At 42.4% G+C, this 17312-nt stretch overlaps 1 protein-coding gene across 2 annotated transcripts in view; it reads right to left on the bottom strand.

Moving 5' to 3' along the window:
- The window catches only part of EDC4 (enhancer of mRNA decapping 4), a 555140-nt gene that overhangs the window by 330163 nt on the left and 207665 nt on the right, over positions 1-17312 (bottom strand). For both annotated transcript variants that reach the window (XM_073657960.1, XM_073657961.1), the window contains one exon: positions 2831-2914. In XM_073657960.1, the coding sequence (XP_073514061.1) occupies positions 2831-2914 (84 nt within the window). The remainder of the gene's footprint in view (positions 1-2830; positions 2915-17312) is intronic.

Raw genomic sequence — 17312 nt, 5'->3', positions numbered from 1 at the left:
AGCCTTCATTGATACCAATGAGAAATATATAATGTTTTGATTGCTTTTGATTGCATTTTTGGATAAGCGCAAAGAAAAAAAACTGTCAATTATTGGCATTTCAATTTTATTTCTTTCAGAGTTTAACATAAGGTTTAAATGATTTTAGATTTTGATACAGCAAAGTTTTAGAAATACAAATATATTAAATGTGTTCAAATTTAGATTATTTTTTAAGCTTCCATTTTTAAATTGGGAAAGGTGAGGGATGGAGGGGAATTAAACTTTTAAATTGTGAATTTTTTTTCTTTAATTTTTAATTCACCCTGGGAACTTGGTGGCGACAGAGACCATCAGAAGCTTACATGGCAACCCATCAGCTCTGTGTGGTCTTGTAATGGGTGTGGTGGGAGGGATGAGGAAGAGCGATTAGCGCCAGAAGATGGAGCTATCAATCATTTAAATACTGCTGTCAAAAGAAGGATGGTTAAATTTAGTTCCGTTCACTACTGTTAGCAGCAGTCGCTAACTGTATAACACAGCAGACATCCTCTTAATATGGAGCAGGCTCAGCTTTTGAGGCAGCCTAATATAACCCACATAGGATGTACCAGGGAGTTACATGTCAGGAAGGAGTTAAAATGTTATAGAAACGGTCTAGAAATTTTTTCTTTTTTAACCTGTTTGCTTGCAAATTTATTAGGTCTCTGTCAGCACTAATTTTACAGCAGGGGGCGTGTATTGTGTTGGCTGAGCATGAGAGCAGAATGAACTTAAACATCCTTTTCCTTAGGCTATGTTCACACGTCTATTTTTTTTTCAGCGTTTTTTGATGCTTTTTTATGCAAATTTTCAGCTGCGTTTTACAGTATCAGCAAAGTTTAGAAATCTCATGCACACATCTTGGGTTTTTTTTAATCAGGATTTTGTGCTTTGCTCTTTTTTTTTTTTTTTTTTGCAGAATAGAGCATGTCACTTCTTTCAGCGTTTTTCAACCACTGGAAGTAATGGATAGTAAAAAAATGCTGAAATAACGCCTATTGTGAAAATAACTATTAGGTTTTGCTGTGCTTTTAGTGAAAATAAGTAAGTACAGCAGTATGTGAAACATTTATTTTTTGTGATTTTACCATCTTACTTTGGTCACTGAGATGGTAGTTTTGTATTAGTACAGCGTACTTAAATTAGTGATGTGTACTGTGTAAACCTTGACTGAGCTATATGTGAAATTGAACAATGCCCTGAGCAACTCAGTGGCAGACCCCGTAGTGTGAAAGTAAATAGTGCCATACAAACTCAATGCACTGCCAATGTCTAAACTATTCCTGAACAATTCACCTCCCCCCTGTACATTTGAAATTCTGGTTAATATGATTTCACATATGTCTTGCATTGGTGACCTGTGTTCATGCTTCTGTGTTGGAAGCAATGCTTAAAAAGGGACAGAAGGACAGTGGAAAAAAAGCTGAAAAAATACACCAGAAAATCACCAAAACTGCAAGAAAAATCCTTATCAAACCTCCCTTGAGAGATCAGGTTTTGCTGCAGAAAATTGACACAAAAAAAACACGATGCGTAAACATAGCCTACTTCCACACAATGAACTGCTTGAACTTGCACTGCTTAAAGCAAACCAGTCATCAGGATTTTGCTATGTAAACTACAGGCAGTGTAAGGTTAGCAATGTTACACTGATTAAAATGACACCTTGGTTGATGAAATCCGTCTTGTGGTTGTTATTTAATCCGTATTTGCAGTTTTCAGTTAATGATCTTTTCATGCTTCGGGGCGGACCTGTGGGTGAGTCTTTTTTTTTTTGGGGGGGGGGTGCTCTTTTTTTTGCAGTGGCATCCATCGTTTGCCTATAGATGCTACAGCGCAAGCGCTGCCGCCGTTTTCCAGCAGCCAATTTTTTTTTTCCTCCAACAAAATGGAGCCGCCAGCTGCGCTTGCGCAGTAGCATCCATCTGCAAGCGATGCTACTGCGCATGTGCAGCTGCCATTTTGCTGTAAATATGGCCACAATATGAACTGCGCAAGTGCAGTATTTAAATTAAGAGGCAGGTCACTGAAAGTTCAGTGATCTGTCTTTTAAGCCCATAAGGATGAATATGAGGACACAGCACAAAAAAAGACCCGCCCCGAAGCACAAGAAGCTCATTAACTGAAAACAGCAAATACAGGTTAAACAACAACCACAAGACAGATTTCATCAACCCAGGTTTCATTTTAATCAGTATAACAGCCCCAACCTGGCAATGCTTGTTGTTTACATAGCAGAATCCTGATAACAGGTTTGCTTTAAGAACTATGAGAAAAAGAGGCAATTGGAATACAGGAGGGTGAGACAGACAAGGCTTGGATGTAGAGAGAATGGGCGAATAGAAGTTTGTTTGTTTTTTTGCTTTGAGGGCAACCAAGAAAGGATAAGAGTAAAAAATGAATTATAATAAAGTATAACATGAGCAAAAAAGTTTTGATAGTACAAGGGTCGTCATGGTAGATAGGGGCAGAAAAGCAGAAGTCATTTATTTCCACTTTTCAGAACTAGGTTTGCTCTGACAAATCGCTGAGTTTACCATGCACAAACTCAGCAGCTCAAGCTGTCTACATGGGCATGGGCATTGAACTTAGCGATGTGAATGTGATAACACCACTGCAGCCATGTAAAGGAGACAATGCAATAATCCCCTGGAGGGTAAGGTAAGCAGAGAATGTAAAAAAAAAACATAACCATGATCTGTACATGTAAGAAAAGTTTTTGTTTGTTTGTTTGTTTGTTTTTTTTTAAGAGGACAAATCACTTCCACTTAACATTTGATCATTTTAAAAAACATAATGGAGTACTTACTCGGGATCCTGTTTTCTATGGTTATCACAGAAGAGTAGGCAAGACACAGGTCTTCCATTATGAGGCTTCCACTCATGCAGACACCTGAAAAAAATACAATATCTTGGTATTTACAATCATTAAGTTGAACCTTCCAGAGGGTACTATCTGAAGAGTATGTTGGGGAGGGGGAAAGCTCATCATACCAGTCAACCATTATGTCAATTATAATTGAGAAGACCTATTGAAAAGTTTATGCAATACCTACTAAAAGAGCTCTTTAAAAGGGATCCAGACAGGAAAAATGTCTATAATTTCTACCTAAATCTAGAAGTATGGATGTATAGACACTGTTACAATGAGTAAAATGATACCTTTCTTGTAGAAATCCACTCAGCCATTGCAGTAAAATCCAGAATTGAAGCTATATGCAAAATATGGGGCGTTTCAAAGCACTTCCAGCCCTCCGGCCTTCACTCCTTATTCTCCACCAGATGTCTGCCTCTTGTGTTTCATTGACAGGTGACTCTAGCCTCTGTCATCTTACACAAGCACGTTCCGAGCCTGTTATAGTGGATGTGTAGTAATGTTGGGACTGACCTGCCAATCATGAGCAAGAGGCGGGTACCCAGCAAGGATTAGTCAAGACCAGAGAACTTATTGCTTTGACACGCCCCAATGCACAGCAGCTAATTTGAATATAAAGAAACCTACAATTTGAGAAGCACATACCAAATCAATAATCTTTTTTACATATATTTGTGCTAATTTAATAAACACAATTAAAATAAGAAAATCGAAAAAAACGTCCACCTGTCCAAATCAATATCCTACAACAAGTAAGTAAAATCAAGTGTTCAATACTCCTACCAAATGGCAAAAAAATACAAAAAGTCGACACAAGAGGCTAATCTATTCAGAAGAAAAAGAGTATAAGGTCATCATATTTCCCAGCAATGGAAGGGCGGTTTACACAAGGTAGATATTGCTTTACTAAGGGCAGGAGTGGGCCACTAGTTTATCCAAGGAGCCACATGTTAGACTATCAAAGTTATGTAGGGCAGAACCTAGAGGCCAAAGAATTCTGAAATGTATTATTTTATTTTCATTTGTATCACTTAATATTAAACAGAATTAGAAATAGTGCATTAAAATAATACAGGGTGCTTCGTTAACATAATTTTCATCAAAAAAATGTAAGAGCCATCCAATCACATCCTACTGTGATGTGGTAGGATGGATTTTACATTTTTTTTTTATCAAAATTAGGTTAACCAAACACCCTACATTATTTTCTTGCACTATTAGTGTTTATTTACTGCAGGGTGCTTGCTTATTGTGTTTTTATCTTGTGTCTTGGATTTTGTCTGTTTAGAGGCCAGTGTGAACATGCACTTACATGCTGCATGCACACCAACTTATATCCCAGTTCATTCCTTTAGTTTTTTTTTTTTTGTTTGTTTTTTTTTTATACTGCTTATAAATTATACAATAGGACTTATTGGAGAAATGTATTGTTACCAATAGCAGAAAATCAAATCCATACTATTGACTGCTTTTTATGAAGTTCATTAAAAGCAGAAAATCCTGCTGTTTCAGTTGGCCCTCGGACCTTAATCAGCAGGTCCCCCCAAATACACAGTCTGATGGACACCAAGTTTCCCCACAAACATACACAGTCTGAGGGACCCCAGACTCTTGTAACGCATTTCTCAGTTTATACGAGTTTGAGCAGAACTTCTTAGTAAAAAGGAAAATCATCCCTGACAGGATAACTTGTATAGGAAGCAAGTCCTGCTAACCCACACACACCGATTTACAGCATCCACTGGGTTTAGGATGTGCACAGATGAGGCAGTCAGCCAGCCTACGTAGGCAGAACAAGCAGGGCCCCTACACATATAGGAGTTCTGTAAGGATTCTCTGCTTTCAAGTCAGAGATTGTGCTTAAAAAAAAACACAGAAAACCATACAGTACAGACCAAAAGTTTGGACACCTTCTCATTTAAAGATTTTTCGGTATTTTTCATGACTTTGAAAATTGTACATTCACACTGAAGGCATCAAAACTATGAGTTAACACATGTGGAATTATATACTTAACAAAAAAGTGTGAAACAACTGAAAATATGTCTTATATTCTAGGTTCTTCAAAGTAGCCACCTTTGGCTTTGATGACTGCTTTGCACACTCTTGGCATTCTCTTGATGAGCTTCAAGAGGTAGTCACCGGAAATGGTCTTCGAACAATCGTGAAGGAGTTCCCAGAGATGCTTAGCACTTGTTGGCCCTTTTGCCTTCACTCTGCGGTCCAGCTCACCCCAAACCATCTTGATTGGTTTCAGGTCTGGTGACTGTGGAGGCCAGGTCAAATGGCGTAGCACGCCATCACTTACCTTCTTGGTCAAATAGCCCTTACACAGCCTGAAGGTGTGTTTGGGGTCATTTTCCTGTTGAAAAATAAATGATGGTCCAACTAAACGCAAACCGGATGGAATAGCATGCCGCTGCAAGATGCTGTGGTAGCCATGCTGGTTCAGTATGCCTTCAATTTTGAATAAATCCCCAACAGTGTCACCAGAAAAGCACCCCCACACCATCACACCTCCTCCCTCCATGCTTCACGGTGGGAACCAGGCATGTAGAGTCCATCCGTTCACCTTTTCTGCTTCGCACAAAGACACGGTGGTTGGAACCAAAGATCTCAAATTTGGACTCATCAGACCAAAGCACAGATTTCCACTGGTCTAATGTCCATTCCCTGTGCTCTTTAGCCCAAACAAGTCTCTTCTGCTTGTTGCCTGTCCTTAGCAGTGGTTTCCTACCAGATATTTTACCATGAAGGCCTGCTGCATAAAGTTGCCTCTTAACAGTTGTTGAAGAGGTGTGTCTGCTGCTAGAACTCTGTGTGGCATTGACCTGGTCTCTAATCTGAGCTGCTGTTAACCTGCGATTTCTGAGGCTGGTGACTCGGATAAACTTATTATCAGAAGCAGAGGTGACTCTTGGTCTTCCTTTCCTGGGACAGTCCTCATGTGAGCCAGTTTCTTTGTAGCGCTTGATGGTTTTTGAAACTGCACTTGGGGACACTTTCAAAGTTTGCCCAATTTTTCAGATTGACTGACCTTCATTTCTTTGGGTAATGATGGCCACTTGTTTTTCTTTACTTAGCTGCTTTTTTCTTGCCATAATACAAATTCTAACAGTCTATTCAGTAGGACTATCAGATGTGTATCCACCTGACATCTGCACAACACAACTGATGGTCCCAACCCCATTTATAAGGCAAGAAATCCCACTTATTAAACCTGACAGGGCACACCTGTGAAGTGAAAACCATTTCCGGTGACTACCTCTTGAAGCTCATCAAGAGAATGCCAAGAGTGTGCAAAGCAGTCATCAAAGCAAAACGTGGCTATTTTGAAGAACCTAGAATATAAGACATATTTGCAGTTGTTTCTCACTTTTTTGTTAAGTATATAAATCCACATGTGTTAATTCATAGTTTTGATGCCTTCACTGTGAATGTACAATTTTCATAGTTTTGATGCCTTCAGTGTGAATGTACAATTTTCATAGTCATGAAAATACAGAAAAATCTTAAAATGAGAAGGTGTGTCCAAACGTTGGGTCTGTACTGTATATCACAGAGCTGAATTTATGCTTACAATCATTTTTTAACACTGTATTTGGGAGAATGAATCATAACATATATTCTGCTTACTCGACTAAATAGTGTACATTAATGAAAGAACGTCAGCTGTCATTAATCCCAGCCATGTACTGTTGTAAAACATAGCGACCATGTACTGTAAATTTACAGTATCGATTAAAGTACCTGCAATCTAGCAGGAGAAGGTCTAAACAGGGGTCCCCAGAGAGCTTTTTTTATTTATTTCATACTGCCAGCTAAATAGCGCACAATGAGTGGTTCTTTTGGACCCGAATAGTTTTCCTTAACCCTGCTGTTTTGTTCAGTCAAAAATGACCGAATTTGAAATTTGATATTTTTTAGAATATTCATTATGTGGTTCTGAAACTTGTGGTTAATTGACTTTTCCTCATTTGAGGGGTTCTTACTATGGATAGTTTTTTTTGTTGTTGTTTACTTTTCGCTCCACGTTTTTTTTTACACTTGTACTGTTGGGTCAAAAAGTACAGACGGCCTTTTATACTAATCTCCAGCCATTTTTTTGAGTAAAATAAAGGAGTTATAATCTCATTTTGGACTATATATTGCATCTACTACTATTTATCAAATTATCTAGGTCCTTTTGGTCCGTGCAGATTTACACATACATACATTTTCAAATTACGATACAACAGATGGATTCGCTTCCAGTATAGTTATGTGCAAAAATTTTTCGCTGTATCTCATTTACCCTGCTGTTCATATAGAAATAGTTCAATTCAGTTGTCAACATTTCACATTGTAAATGAAAAGATTTTCTTATTTGTGGAATAAATGGGTAGAGATTCTACCAACATTTTATAATACTGGTGAAAATTTGACTGTAGATGAACAACTGTTGTCAATCAGAGCTAGGTGCCCGCTCAGACAGTATATTCCAAGTAAGCCTGCAAAGTACGGCATCAAAACATGGACTCTGTGCGACAGCAAAAGTTCATATGCTGTAAATGCTCAGGTATATATAGGGAAAAACACTGGAAAAAGCGGAAAAATAATCAAGGTATGCCAGTAGTTTTGGATTTGACACATGGACTCAAAGGACAAAATGTTACATGCAGCAATTTTTCCACATCATACCAACTGGGGCAGATGCTGCTGAAAAGAAAAATGACAATGCTGGGTACTGTTTGAAAAATAAGCCAGAACTGCCGCAATCAGTAATCAAGACGACAGAAAGCCGGACATCATTTTACATTGCAATGCCACAAAAGGGGCAGTTGATACTCTAGATCAACTCATGGGCACTTACACCTGTAAAAGCAAAACAAATCGGTGGCCAATGGTTGTTTTTTACAACATTCTTGATGTGTCGGCATACAATGCATTCATGTTATGGTGTGAAATACATCGAAATTGGAACAAGAATAAACTATAGAAAAGAAGAATTTTTATAGATGAGTTGGGAAAATCACTGATTAGCCCATATATCGAAGAAAGGAAAGTAACACCCAGAGATGATGGAGCGGCAGCCATTGTCCACAGGATCCAACAGCATGCTAAAGAAAGTGAACCAATGGCTTCTATCGGCCCTGCTACGATACCCACGACCTCCACCAGTAACGCAACCAGCCTAAAACAGAAACGATGCAACTTCTGTCCAACATCAAGTAATCACAAAAAAAATGTGATATGTTGCAGTTGTGCAAAGTACTTATGCAAAAGACATGTAGATTATATTGTGACGAATGCAAACAGTAAATTTAGCACCGTGAATCTTATTTACCATTTTATATAGAAAAAACTGAACTTTTTATTTTTTTAAAAAATATATATATATTTACATAGTTTGACGTTATTATAGTTAACAGTTATATAAAGAATATTTTTTTATGTGCAAATATGCAATATGCATGAATAATGCAATAAGGCCATGTAACATTTTTTGATACAAAAAAAAATAAAAATTACGTTTTTTATTTCATTTTTCATTTGTTTATGAACAACCATGCTCACATACAGTATAATAATGCAACAGGTATTCAAATAAAACACTTAAAGGGGTTTTCCACGAACAAAAGTTAATTTTAATCAATAGATGTTGGACTGATAATTTCCACAATTGAATGTATATAACTAAAATGTTCCTGTGCTGAGATAATCTTATATATATGTCCCTGCTGTGTGCTGTGTAATGGATGTGTCTGATTGTACAGAAAACGGTCTGATCATACCACATCACCTGGGCAGGGGAGGAAGCAAAAGAGCGTATACAGACATTACATTATGGGATCACAGCTAGAATCATAGAATGGTAGAGTTGGAAGGGACCTCCTGGGTCATCTGGTCCAACCCCCTGCTCAAAGCAGGATTCACTAAATCATCTCAGACAGATGTCTGTCCAGCATCTGTTTGAAGACGTCCATGGAAGGAGAACTCACCACCTCTCGTGGCAGCCTGTTCCACTCATTGATCACCCTGTCAAAAAGCTTTTTCTAATATCTAATCTGTGTCTCCTCCCATTCAGTTTCATCCCATTGCTTCTAGTCTTTCCTTGTGCAAATGAGAATAAAGATGATCCTTCTACAATGTGACAGCCCTTGAGATATTTGTAGACAGCTATTAAGTCTCCTCTCAGTCTTCTTTTTTGCAAGCTAAACATTCCCAAATCCTGTAACAATTCCTCATAGGACATGGTTTGCAGACCGGTCACCATTCTGGTTGCTCTTCTTTGAACTTGCTCCAGTTTGTCGATGTCTTTTATAAAATGTGGTGCCCAAAACTGGACACAGTATTCCAGATGAGGTCTGACCAAAGAGGAGTAAAGTGCGATAATGACTTCACGTGATCTAGACTGTATGCTTCTGTTAATACATCCCAGAATTGTATTTGCCTTTTTTGCTGCTGCATCACACTGTTTACTCATGTTCAGTCTATGATCTATTAGTATACCTAAGTCTTTTTCACATGTACTGCTGCTTAGCTCTATTCCTACCATTCTGTATATGCTTTTTTCATTTTTATTGCCCAGATGTAGTACTTTGCATTTTTCCCTGTTAAAAACCATTCTGTTAGTTGCTACCCAATGCTCCAGTTTATTTAGGTCTTTTTGAAGCCTCTCTCTCTCTTCTTTAGTGTTAGATATCCCTCCTAGCTTTGTGTCATCAGCAAATTTAATCAGTTTACCCTCAATTCCTTCATCTAAATCATTGATATAGATGTTGAACAATACAGGTCCCAGGACAGAGCCCTGTGGTACCCCACTTGAGACATTCATCCAACTGTATGTGAAGCCATTAACAGCCACTGTTTGAGTCCTTTCACTAAGCCAGTTATGAATCCACCTAAGAGTTGCCTTGTCCATTCCATACTTGGTCATTTTTTCAATAAGGATGGTGTGAGATACTTTGTCAAATGCTTTGCTGAAGTCAAGATATACTATATCTACAGCATTTCCCTGATCCACCCAGTCAGTGATTCTGTCATAGAAGGAAATTAAGTTAGTCTGACATGACTTGTTAGTAACAAACCCATGCTGATTCTGGTTAATCACTTCATTATTATCCAGGTACTTACATACATGTTGTTTAATAATTTGTTCAAAGTTCTTTCCTGGTATAGAAGTCAGACTCACCGGCCTACAGTTCCCTGGGTCCACCTTCTTCCCCTTTTTGAAGATAGGAACAACATTTGCTCTTCTCCAGTCTTCTGGGACTTCTGTTCTCCAAGAATTATCAAAGATTATGTTGAGTGGTTCTAAAATTTCTTCTACGATCTCCTTCACTACTCTGGTGTGTAATTCATCAGGACCTGGAGACTTGAACTCATTTAAGTTAGCTAAATATTCCCTCACAATCTTTCTGTTTACAGATAACCTGGATTCTTCTATTCCTTTAATAGGACAGTGAAGATCAGCTGATGTTACATTTTCTTTCTGAGAGAAAACTGATGCAAAATAGGAATTAAAAAGTTCGGACTTCTCATCATCCTTTCTTACCATTTCATTTTCATCCTGTAAAAATCCTATAGCATCTTTGACTTTTCTTTTACTTTTGACATACCCCCAAAATCCTTTTTTATTGCTTTCGACATCTCTTGCAAGTCTTAATTCATTGTCAGCTTTAGCTAACCTGAAACGTGCCCTACAGGTTCTGCAGACTGCATTATAATCTTCTTTAGATATGCCTCCCTCTTTCCATTTAATAAACATTTCTTTCCTTCTTTTTAACATGTGTTTAAGTTCTGTGTTCATCCAACCTTGTTTCCTTAAATGCTTCCCATTCTTCCTACTTTTCGGGATTGTTAACGATTGTGCTTTGAGAAGCTCATTTTTAAAAATTTCCCATCCTTCCTGGACATTTTTGTCCTTAAGGATATCCAGTAGTGTTGAGCGAGCACTAAAATGCTCGGGTGCTGGAAGCTCTGGCCGAGCTCACCGTGATACTCGGGTGCTCGACCCGAGCAACGAGCCCAATGTTAGTCTATGGGAGACCCAAGCATTTTTGCGGCGGCACCCCCGGCAGTCTGTACAAAAACTAAAAAGTGCCCAAAGGGATAGTGACCATGCTCAAATGACATGGGGACAGCATGGGGATTGCCCCAGGAAGCATTTTTGACCCCCAGGTCACTGCTGTCAACAACGTGGTCAGAGGTATTAAACCACTTTTACGGGCTCACAATAAAACGTTCAAAAACGAAACTGAAACTACTTTCCTGTGAAATATGTTAAGGAACTTTCTTTCCAGGGTAAAGACTTGTGTATAAGGTAAAATAAATAACCAAAAACAAAAATACTCCTCCACACCTTGGGCTATGTTCACAAGTAGCATTTTTTATGCGTTTTTGCACGTTTGTATTGCTTTCAACCGTGACAAATGCATTCACCGGGAAATGTCATTTTAACATTTTACAACCTTATCTGGCCATGTGCTGTGTGATACATGCATACAGTGCTGAAAAGACATGGGAACAGCATGGGGAAGACCCCAGGAAGCATCTCTGACACCCAGGTCGCTGCCTAAAAGTGTGCCCATCAGAAGTGATCCTTTCCGCATCAGAAGATGCAGACTTGCAACATCCCCTTGTCCCAGGGCAGTGTTCAATTGTACCTCCCCCATTCCTTGGAATGCAAGCGCAAGTATGCAGCCTGCCACCCACCCACCCCCAGGCTTCAATACCATACTGCTTGATTGCTTGCACTTGAAATTGGGCCTTTTAGGCATGTGGAGGCGGAATCAGGCCACCACGTCATGGCTGCGTCGGCGGCCTGGTATCCATACTCAGTCCCCAGCCGCCCGGTGGCCGGGAGTCCACGCTTGATCCCCAGCCGCCAGAGGGCGGCCGGGTGTCCATACTCTGTCCCCAGCCGCACCTATATGTAGGACAGCCCAACCACTAACACGTGGAAAAGTGAATGTGGCCAGGGATGGTCCATCTGACGGATGCCGTCACACTGAGTTAATATTGTAGAAGCCAGGACACAGTTGGACACTGGGATGCAATACGTCCTCCAGACATAGAGGATTGCGGGTCCTGGGTCAATCAGGCTTCAACACAAAGTTCAGAAGGTAGACAGCAGCAGTGGTCGGCCTCATACACGAGTAAATTATTCATGATCATGAGGCCATCCATCTCCTTAGCTTTCTGTTCCTTGGAATGCAAGCGCATGTATGTAGTAGCGGCTAGGCCTGAGGAGGTCAGCGTTTTGGCGCATATCCTACCTCCTCCAAGGATTGCTGGATGTTTTCCTGCTACTATCCCAGTTCTATGACTCCCATTAAAACAAAGCTTCAAGTGATGAATGATGGATGAGGTGGTGGCAAAGGAGAAAGAGCAGGAGGAACAGGGACCATTAACATCAATAATATCAGGCCAGTCAACCACACGTCTTGTAGGATATGTTTCTGTATCAAAAGGAGCATTTCGGCTACACAGTTATAGGGCATACAGTGAGTGCAATGCCTACCAAAAATTTTGAGGCACTCTAATGCCCCTTGGAAGTGACATGGAGGTCAGAGGGCCTTAACTAAACCGTTTTTCCATTTATAGCAACTGGGTCTCCTGTACACTGTTGGCTTAAGCAGAGAATGGTAGGCTTTTCAAAAATTATGAGGAACTGCAATGCCCCTTAAAACAAACATGGATTACAGCGTACTAAAAACCTTCTACCCACTATTGGGGAGCGGGTCTCCCTTAGTGTTCGCCTATGCGTTGAAAAGCAAAAGCTGACTAAAATTAGGAGGAAATGCAATGCCCCTTAGAAGAGCTGTGGAGTTCAGAGTGGTTTAACAAGACAGTTTTAATGTTCCTTGGAAGAGTGGTTGAGGTCATAGTAGCTTAACAAGACAGTTTTAATGCCCCTTGGAAGAGAGGTGGAGGTCACAGTAGCTTAACAAGAGGCTTTCCAAAAATTATGAGGAACTGCAATGCCCCTTGAAACAGATGTGGATTACAGCATACTAAAAACCTTCTACCCATTATTGGGGAGTGGGTCTCCCTTAGTGTTCGCCTATGCATTGAAAAGCAAAAGCTGACTAAAATTAGGAAGAAATGCAATGCCCCTTGGAAGAGCTGTGGAGTTCAGAGTGGTTTAACAAAACTGTTTTAATGCCCCTGGGAATAATGGTGGAGGTCACAGTAGCTTAACAAGACAGTTTTAATGCCTCTTGGAAGAGACGTGGAGGTCACAATAGCTTAACAAGACGGTTTTAATGCCCCTTGGAAGAGTGGTGGAGGTCACAGTAGCATAACAAGACGGTTTTCATGCCCCTTGGAAGAGACGTGGAGTTTACAGTGGTTTAACAAGACGGTTTTAATGCCTCTTGGAAGGGACGTGGAGGTCACAGTAGCTTAACAAGACGGTTTTAATACCCCTTGGAAGAGTTGTGGAGTTCAGAGTGGTTTAATAAGACGGTTTTCATGCCCCTTACAAGAGCCATGCAGTACAGCATATTAAAAACATTATTCCCATTATTGGGGATTGGGTCTCCTATAGTCTTTGCCTATGCTTTCCAAGCAAAAGCTCCAAAAATTAGGACGGAGGAACTTGCAATGCTGGCAAAGAGTCATGCAGCACAGCATATTAAAAACATTATTCCCATTATTGGGGAGTGGGTCTCCCATAGTCTTTGCCTATGCCTTCCAAGCAAACGCTGCCAAAAATTAGGACGGAGGAACTTGCAATGCTGGCAACACGGACCACGGTCACCCTGGTGGTATAGTGGTGGTGGAGGCTGAGGATAAGGAGAAGAGCAAAATACAGCCGAAATGAGTAAGCGTATAACCATGTGTGGGTGTGAAGCGGTCCATGGGAATACACCTCCCAAAATAACAGTGGTTTTGACTTTATGTTACTCTGTTGTCATTTGGTGGTGATGAGAAGTCTGGCCCAATCCAGCCCTTCTTCATTTTGATAAGGGTCAGCTTGTCAGCATTGTCAGTTGACAGGCGAGTGCGCTTATCAGTTATAATTCCCCCAGCGGCACTAAAAACACGCTCCGATAACACGCTAGCGGCAGAGCAGGCCAGGACCTCCAAGGCGTACAGAGCGAGTTCATCCCAAGTGTCCATCTTGGATACCCAATAATTAAAAGGCACAGAAGAATCACAGAGGACGCTGGTACGGTCGGTAATGTACTCCCTCACCATCTTTTGAAACTTTCCACTCCTTGTGAGAGTACCCCGCGCCTCAGGGCCTGTAAGCTGGGCGGGTCTCAGAAAACTGTCCCAGAATGTTGACAGTGTTCCCCTGCCTCTGCTGGATTGGAGTTGCGTCTCTCTCGCCTGTACGCCTTGGTTGGGCAACGAACTGTGACCTCTGCCGCTAGCGTGTTCAGATGGGAATTTTTTTTTTAACAGTTCTGCAGCAAGGGCATTCTGGTACTGCCCCATTTTTGTAGACCTCTCCACCTCAGGAGTAAGAGAGTGAAAGTTCTCCTTGTAGCGGGGGTCTAAAAGTGTCACCAGCCAGTAATGACAGTCACCCAACATTTTGACAATGCGAGGGTCATGGTTAAGGCAGTGTAACAAAGTCAGCCATGCGTGCAAGACTGGTAACGGGCAAGACTTCCGTATCCTCACCAAGATGACGACTGACCATGCTCTCATCCGCCTCCTCCTCCTCCCCCCTGTCCTCAGGTCACCCACGCTGAACCGACGGTATGACAGTTGTACAGGTACTACCGTCTACAGCGCATGATACCAGCTCCTGTTCTTCCTCCTCCTCCTCTCCGTCCTTGTGCCCCAATACACGTTGGGATGAGATGAGGCTGGGCTGTGTGTAATCACCCGTTACGGCTTCTTGATCCATCTCATCATACTCTGGCTGCAATGCCTGCTCTTTAATTCTCTGCAGAGAGCGTTGCAAAAGACAGACAAGTGGGATGCGGACGCTAATGATGGCGTCATCGCCACTCACCATCTTGGTGGACTCCTCAAAGTTTGTCAGGATGGTACATATGTCAGACATCCAGGTCCACTCCTGAGGTCTTATGGGTGGAGTCTGACCTTAATATCGACGGCCTTGTTGCAGCTGATACTCCACAACTGCTCTCTTCTGCTCACAAATCCTTTGCAACATGTGGAGGGTTGAGTTCCAACGTGTGGGGACATCACACACCAGTCGGTGTGATGGAAGCTGCAAACGCTGCTGCAACACAGCAAGGGCGGCGGAAGTTGCAGCCGACTTGCGAAAATGAGCTGACAGGCGGCGTACTTTGACGAGCAGATGTGGCAACTCGGGGTATGATTATAGAAACCGCTGAATCACAAGGTTAAGCAAATGAGCCAGACATGGTACGTGTGTGATCTCGCCTCGCCTCAGAGCCGCCACCAGGTACGGCCATTGTCACACACGACCATGTCTGGATGTAGGTTCAGCGGTCTCAGCCACAGATCTGTCTGTTCTTTCACACCAGTCCACAACTCACAAGCAGTGTGAGGTTTATCACCTAAGCTTATGAGTATCGCACAGCCTGTTGCCGCTTGGCTGAGGCAGTACTGCATTGCTTCCAGCTTGTAACTGATGTGGTGATATCTGAGATGGAGGCTGAACATGAGGAGGAGGATGATGCGCAGGAGCTGTACACTGTGGGGGCAACTCTGACTGACATAGGGCCCGCAATCCTTGGTGTGGGGAGGATGTGTCCGGTCCCAAGGTCCGACTGGGTCCCGGCTTCCACTATGTTTACCCAGTGTGCCGTCAGGGAGATGAACCGTCCCTGGCCACAAGCATTTGTCCACGTGTCCGTTGTCAGGTGGACTCTCCCAGTAACTGCGTTGTTGAGGGCACGGCAGATGTTTTGGGACACGTGCTTGTGTAGTGCGGGGATGGCACACTGGGCAAAATAGTGTCGGCTGGGGACCGAGTACCGAAGGACGACCACCGCCATAAGGTTGCGGAAGGATTCCGTCAGCACCAGCCTAAAAGGCAGCATTTCCAACGCAAGCAGTCGTTAAATGTGCGAATTTAGGACTGTGGCCTGCGGGGCGTTGGCTGCGAAATTGCGCTTTCGTTCAAAGCTCTGGGATATGGACAATTAACGCTGCGGTGGGACGTGGACGTTGATGCAGTTTCTTGAGAAACTGCCATAACAAGTGAAGACTGAGAGGAGGCATCTTTGCATGCAGTATGGACAGGGGATTGCCTTGCACGCACAACAGGTGGTTCTATTACACGCACAACAGCGGAAAAGCAGTGGTGACACCCGCTGACACTGGTCGTGGACCCTGGGGTTCGCCCCACAAAGTCGGGTGCTTTGCTGACATGTGCCTGATCACGCTGGTGGTGGTCAGGCTGGTAGTTTTGTCACCCCAGCTGATGCTGGCATGGCAGGTGGTACAAATGGCCTTTTTGGGGTTATCAGCAGAGTCTTTAAAAAATTCCAGACTCTGGAAGACCTACCGGTTGTACTGGCAACGTCCCTCGTGTTGGTGTTACGGGGAACTGTTGGCCGCCTTCTGTGTGCGGCCACAACACTGCTTCTTCCTGCCTGTTGGGGTACTCTGCCTCCCTCTCCCTGTGTTCTGCTGGCCTCGCTCTGCGTGTCATCTGGCTCAGCTACTAGATCATCCACCACCACCTCCTCTTCCACTTGTGCACCACAATCCTCCTCCTCACTTCGTGGCAATTGTGTCTCGTCATCGTCCAACTCTTTTGACAAATTGCCAGGGTCGCCTTCCTGTGGCCGTGGCTGTTCAAATATTTGGGCATCACTACATGGGATCTCCTCTTCCACCACTTCAAGTGGAGCAGGCGAGGGGCACAAATATGGAAATGGACCAGTGAACAGCTCTTCAGAGTGTCCAAGTGTGGGATCAGTTGCTGTCTGACGACACTCGGCATGGTGGGAGGAAGGAGAATCAGGGTGAGGAGGAGTATGCAGTCGAGACTCATGACTACTAAAACTTGACCGTGTGGAAGACAGACCGGAGGTGGTGGTGCCCAGGTAACTGGAAGTATTATCTGCTATCAAATTAATAACCTATTCACACTGATCAGTTCGCAAAACTGGTGTTGTAGTGTGCTTCCCTAGTAATTCGGTCAAGAAGTGGGAGAGAGAAGATGTGGCTGTTGGTTGTGGCACATTTTCACTTTGGCCACGGCCACGTCCTCTACACGCACCATCACCATAACGTCCAGTTCCACTTCCCTCGCCACGCGCCTTCCCCATTGTAAATGAAATAAAATAGCTTACACTCACACTATCAATGGAAAAAGGGTAATAAAAAGGAGATTAGAACCGTGGAAGAGGAAAACCACAGTTCTAGTTCTCTGGCCTACACCAGAATCTTTTAAACAGATATATTGGTGTCTGTACAGTCACAGACACACTCAATTTTTTTTATTTTTTTTTTTGGGGGGGGGGGGGGGGGGGGA

The sequence above is a fragment of the Phyllobates terribilis genome, unplaced genomic scaffold (genome assembly GCF_046119375.1).
Source record: "Phyllobates terribilis strain yellow unplaced genomic scaffold, ASM4611937v1 Scaffold_13__5_contigs__length_258822181, whole genome shotgun sequence".
Taxonomy (NCBI): domain Eukaryota; kingdom Metazoa; phylum Chordata; class Amphibia; order Anura; family Dendrobatidae; genus Phyllobates; species Phyllobates terribilis.
This window is presented reverse-complemented; position numbering and strand designations above follow the sequence as displayed.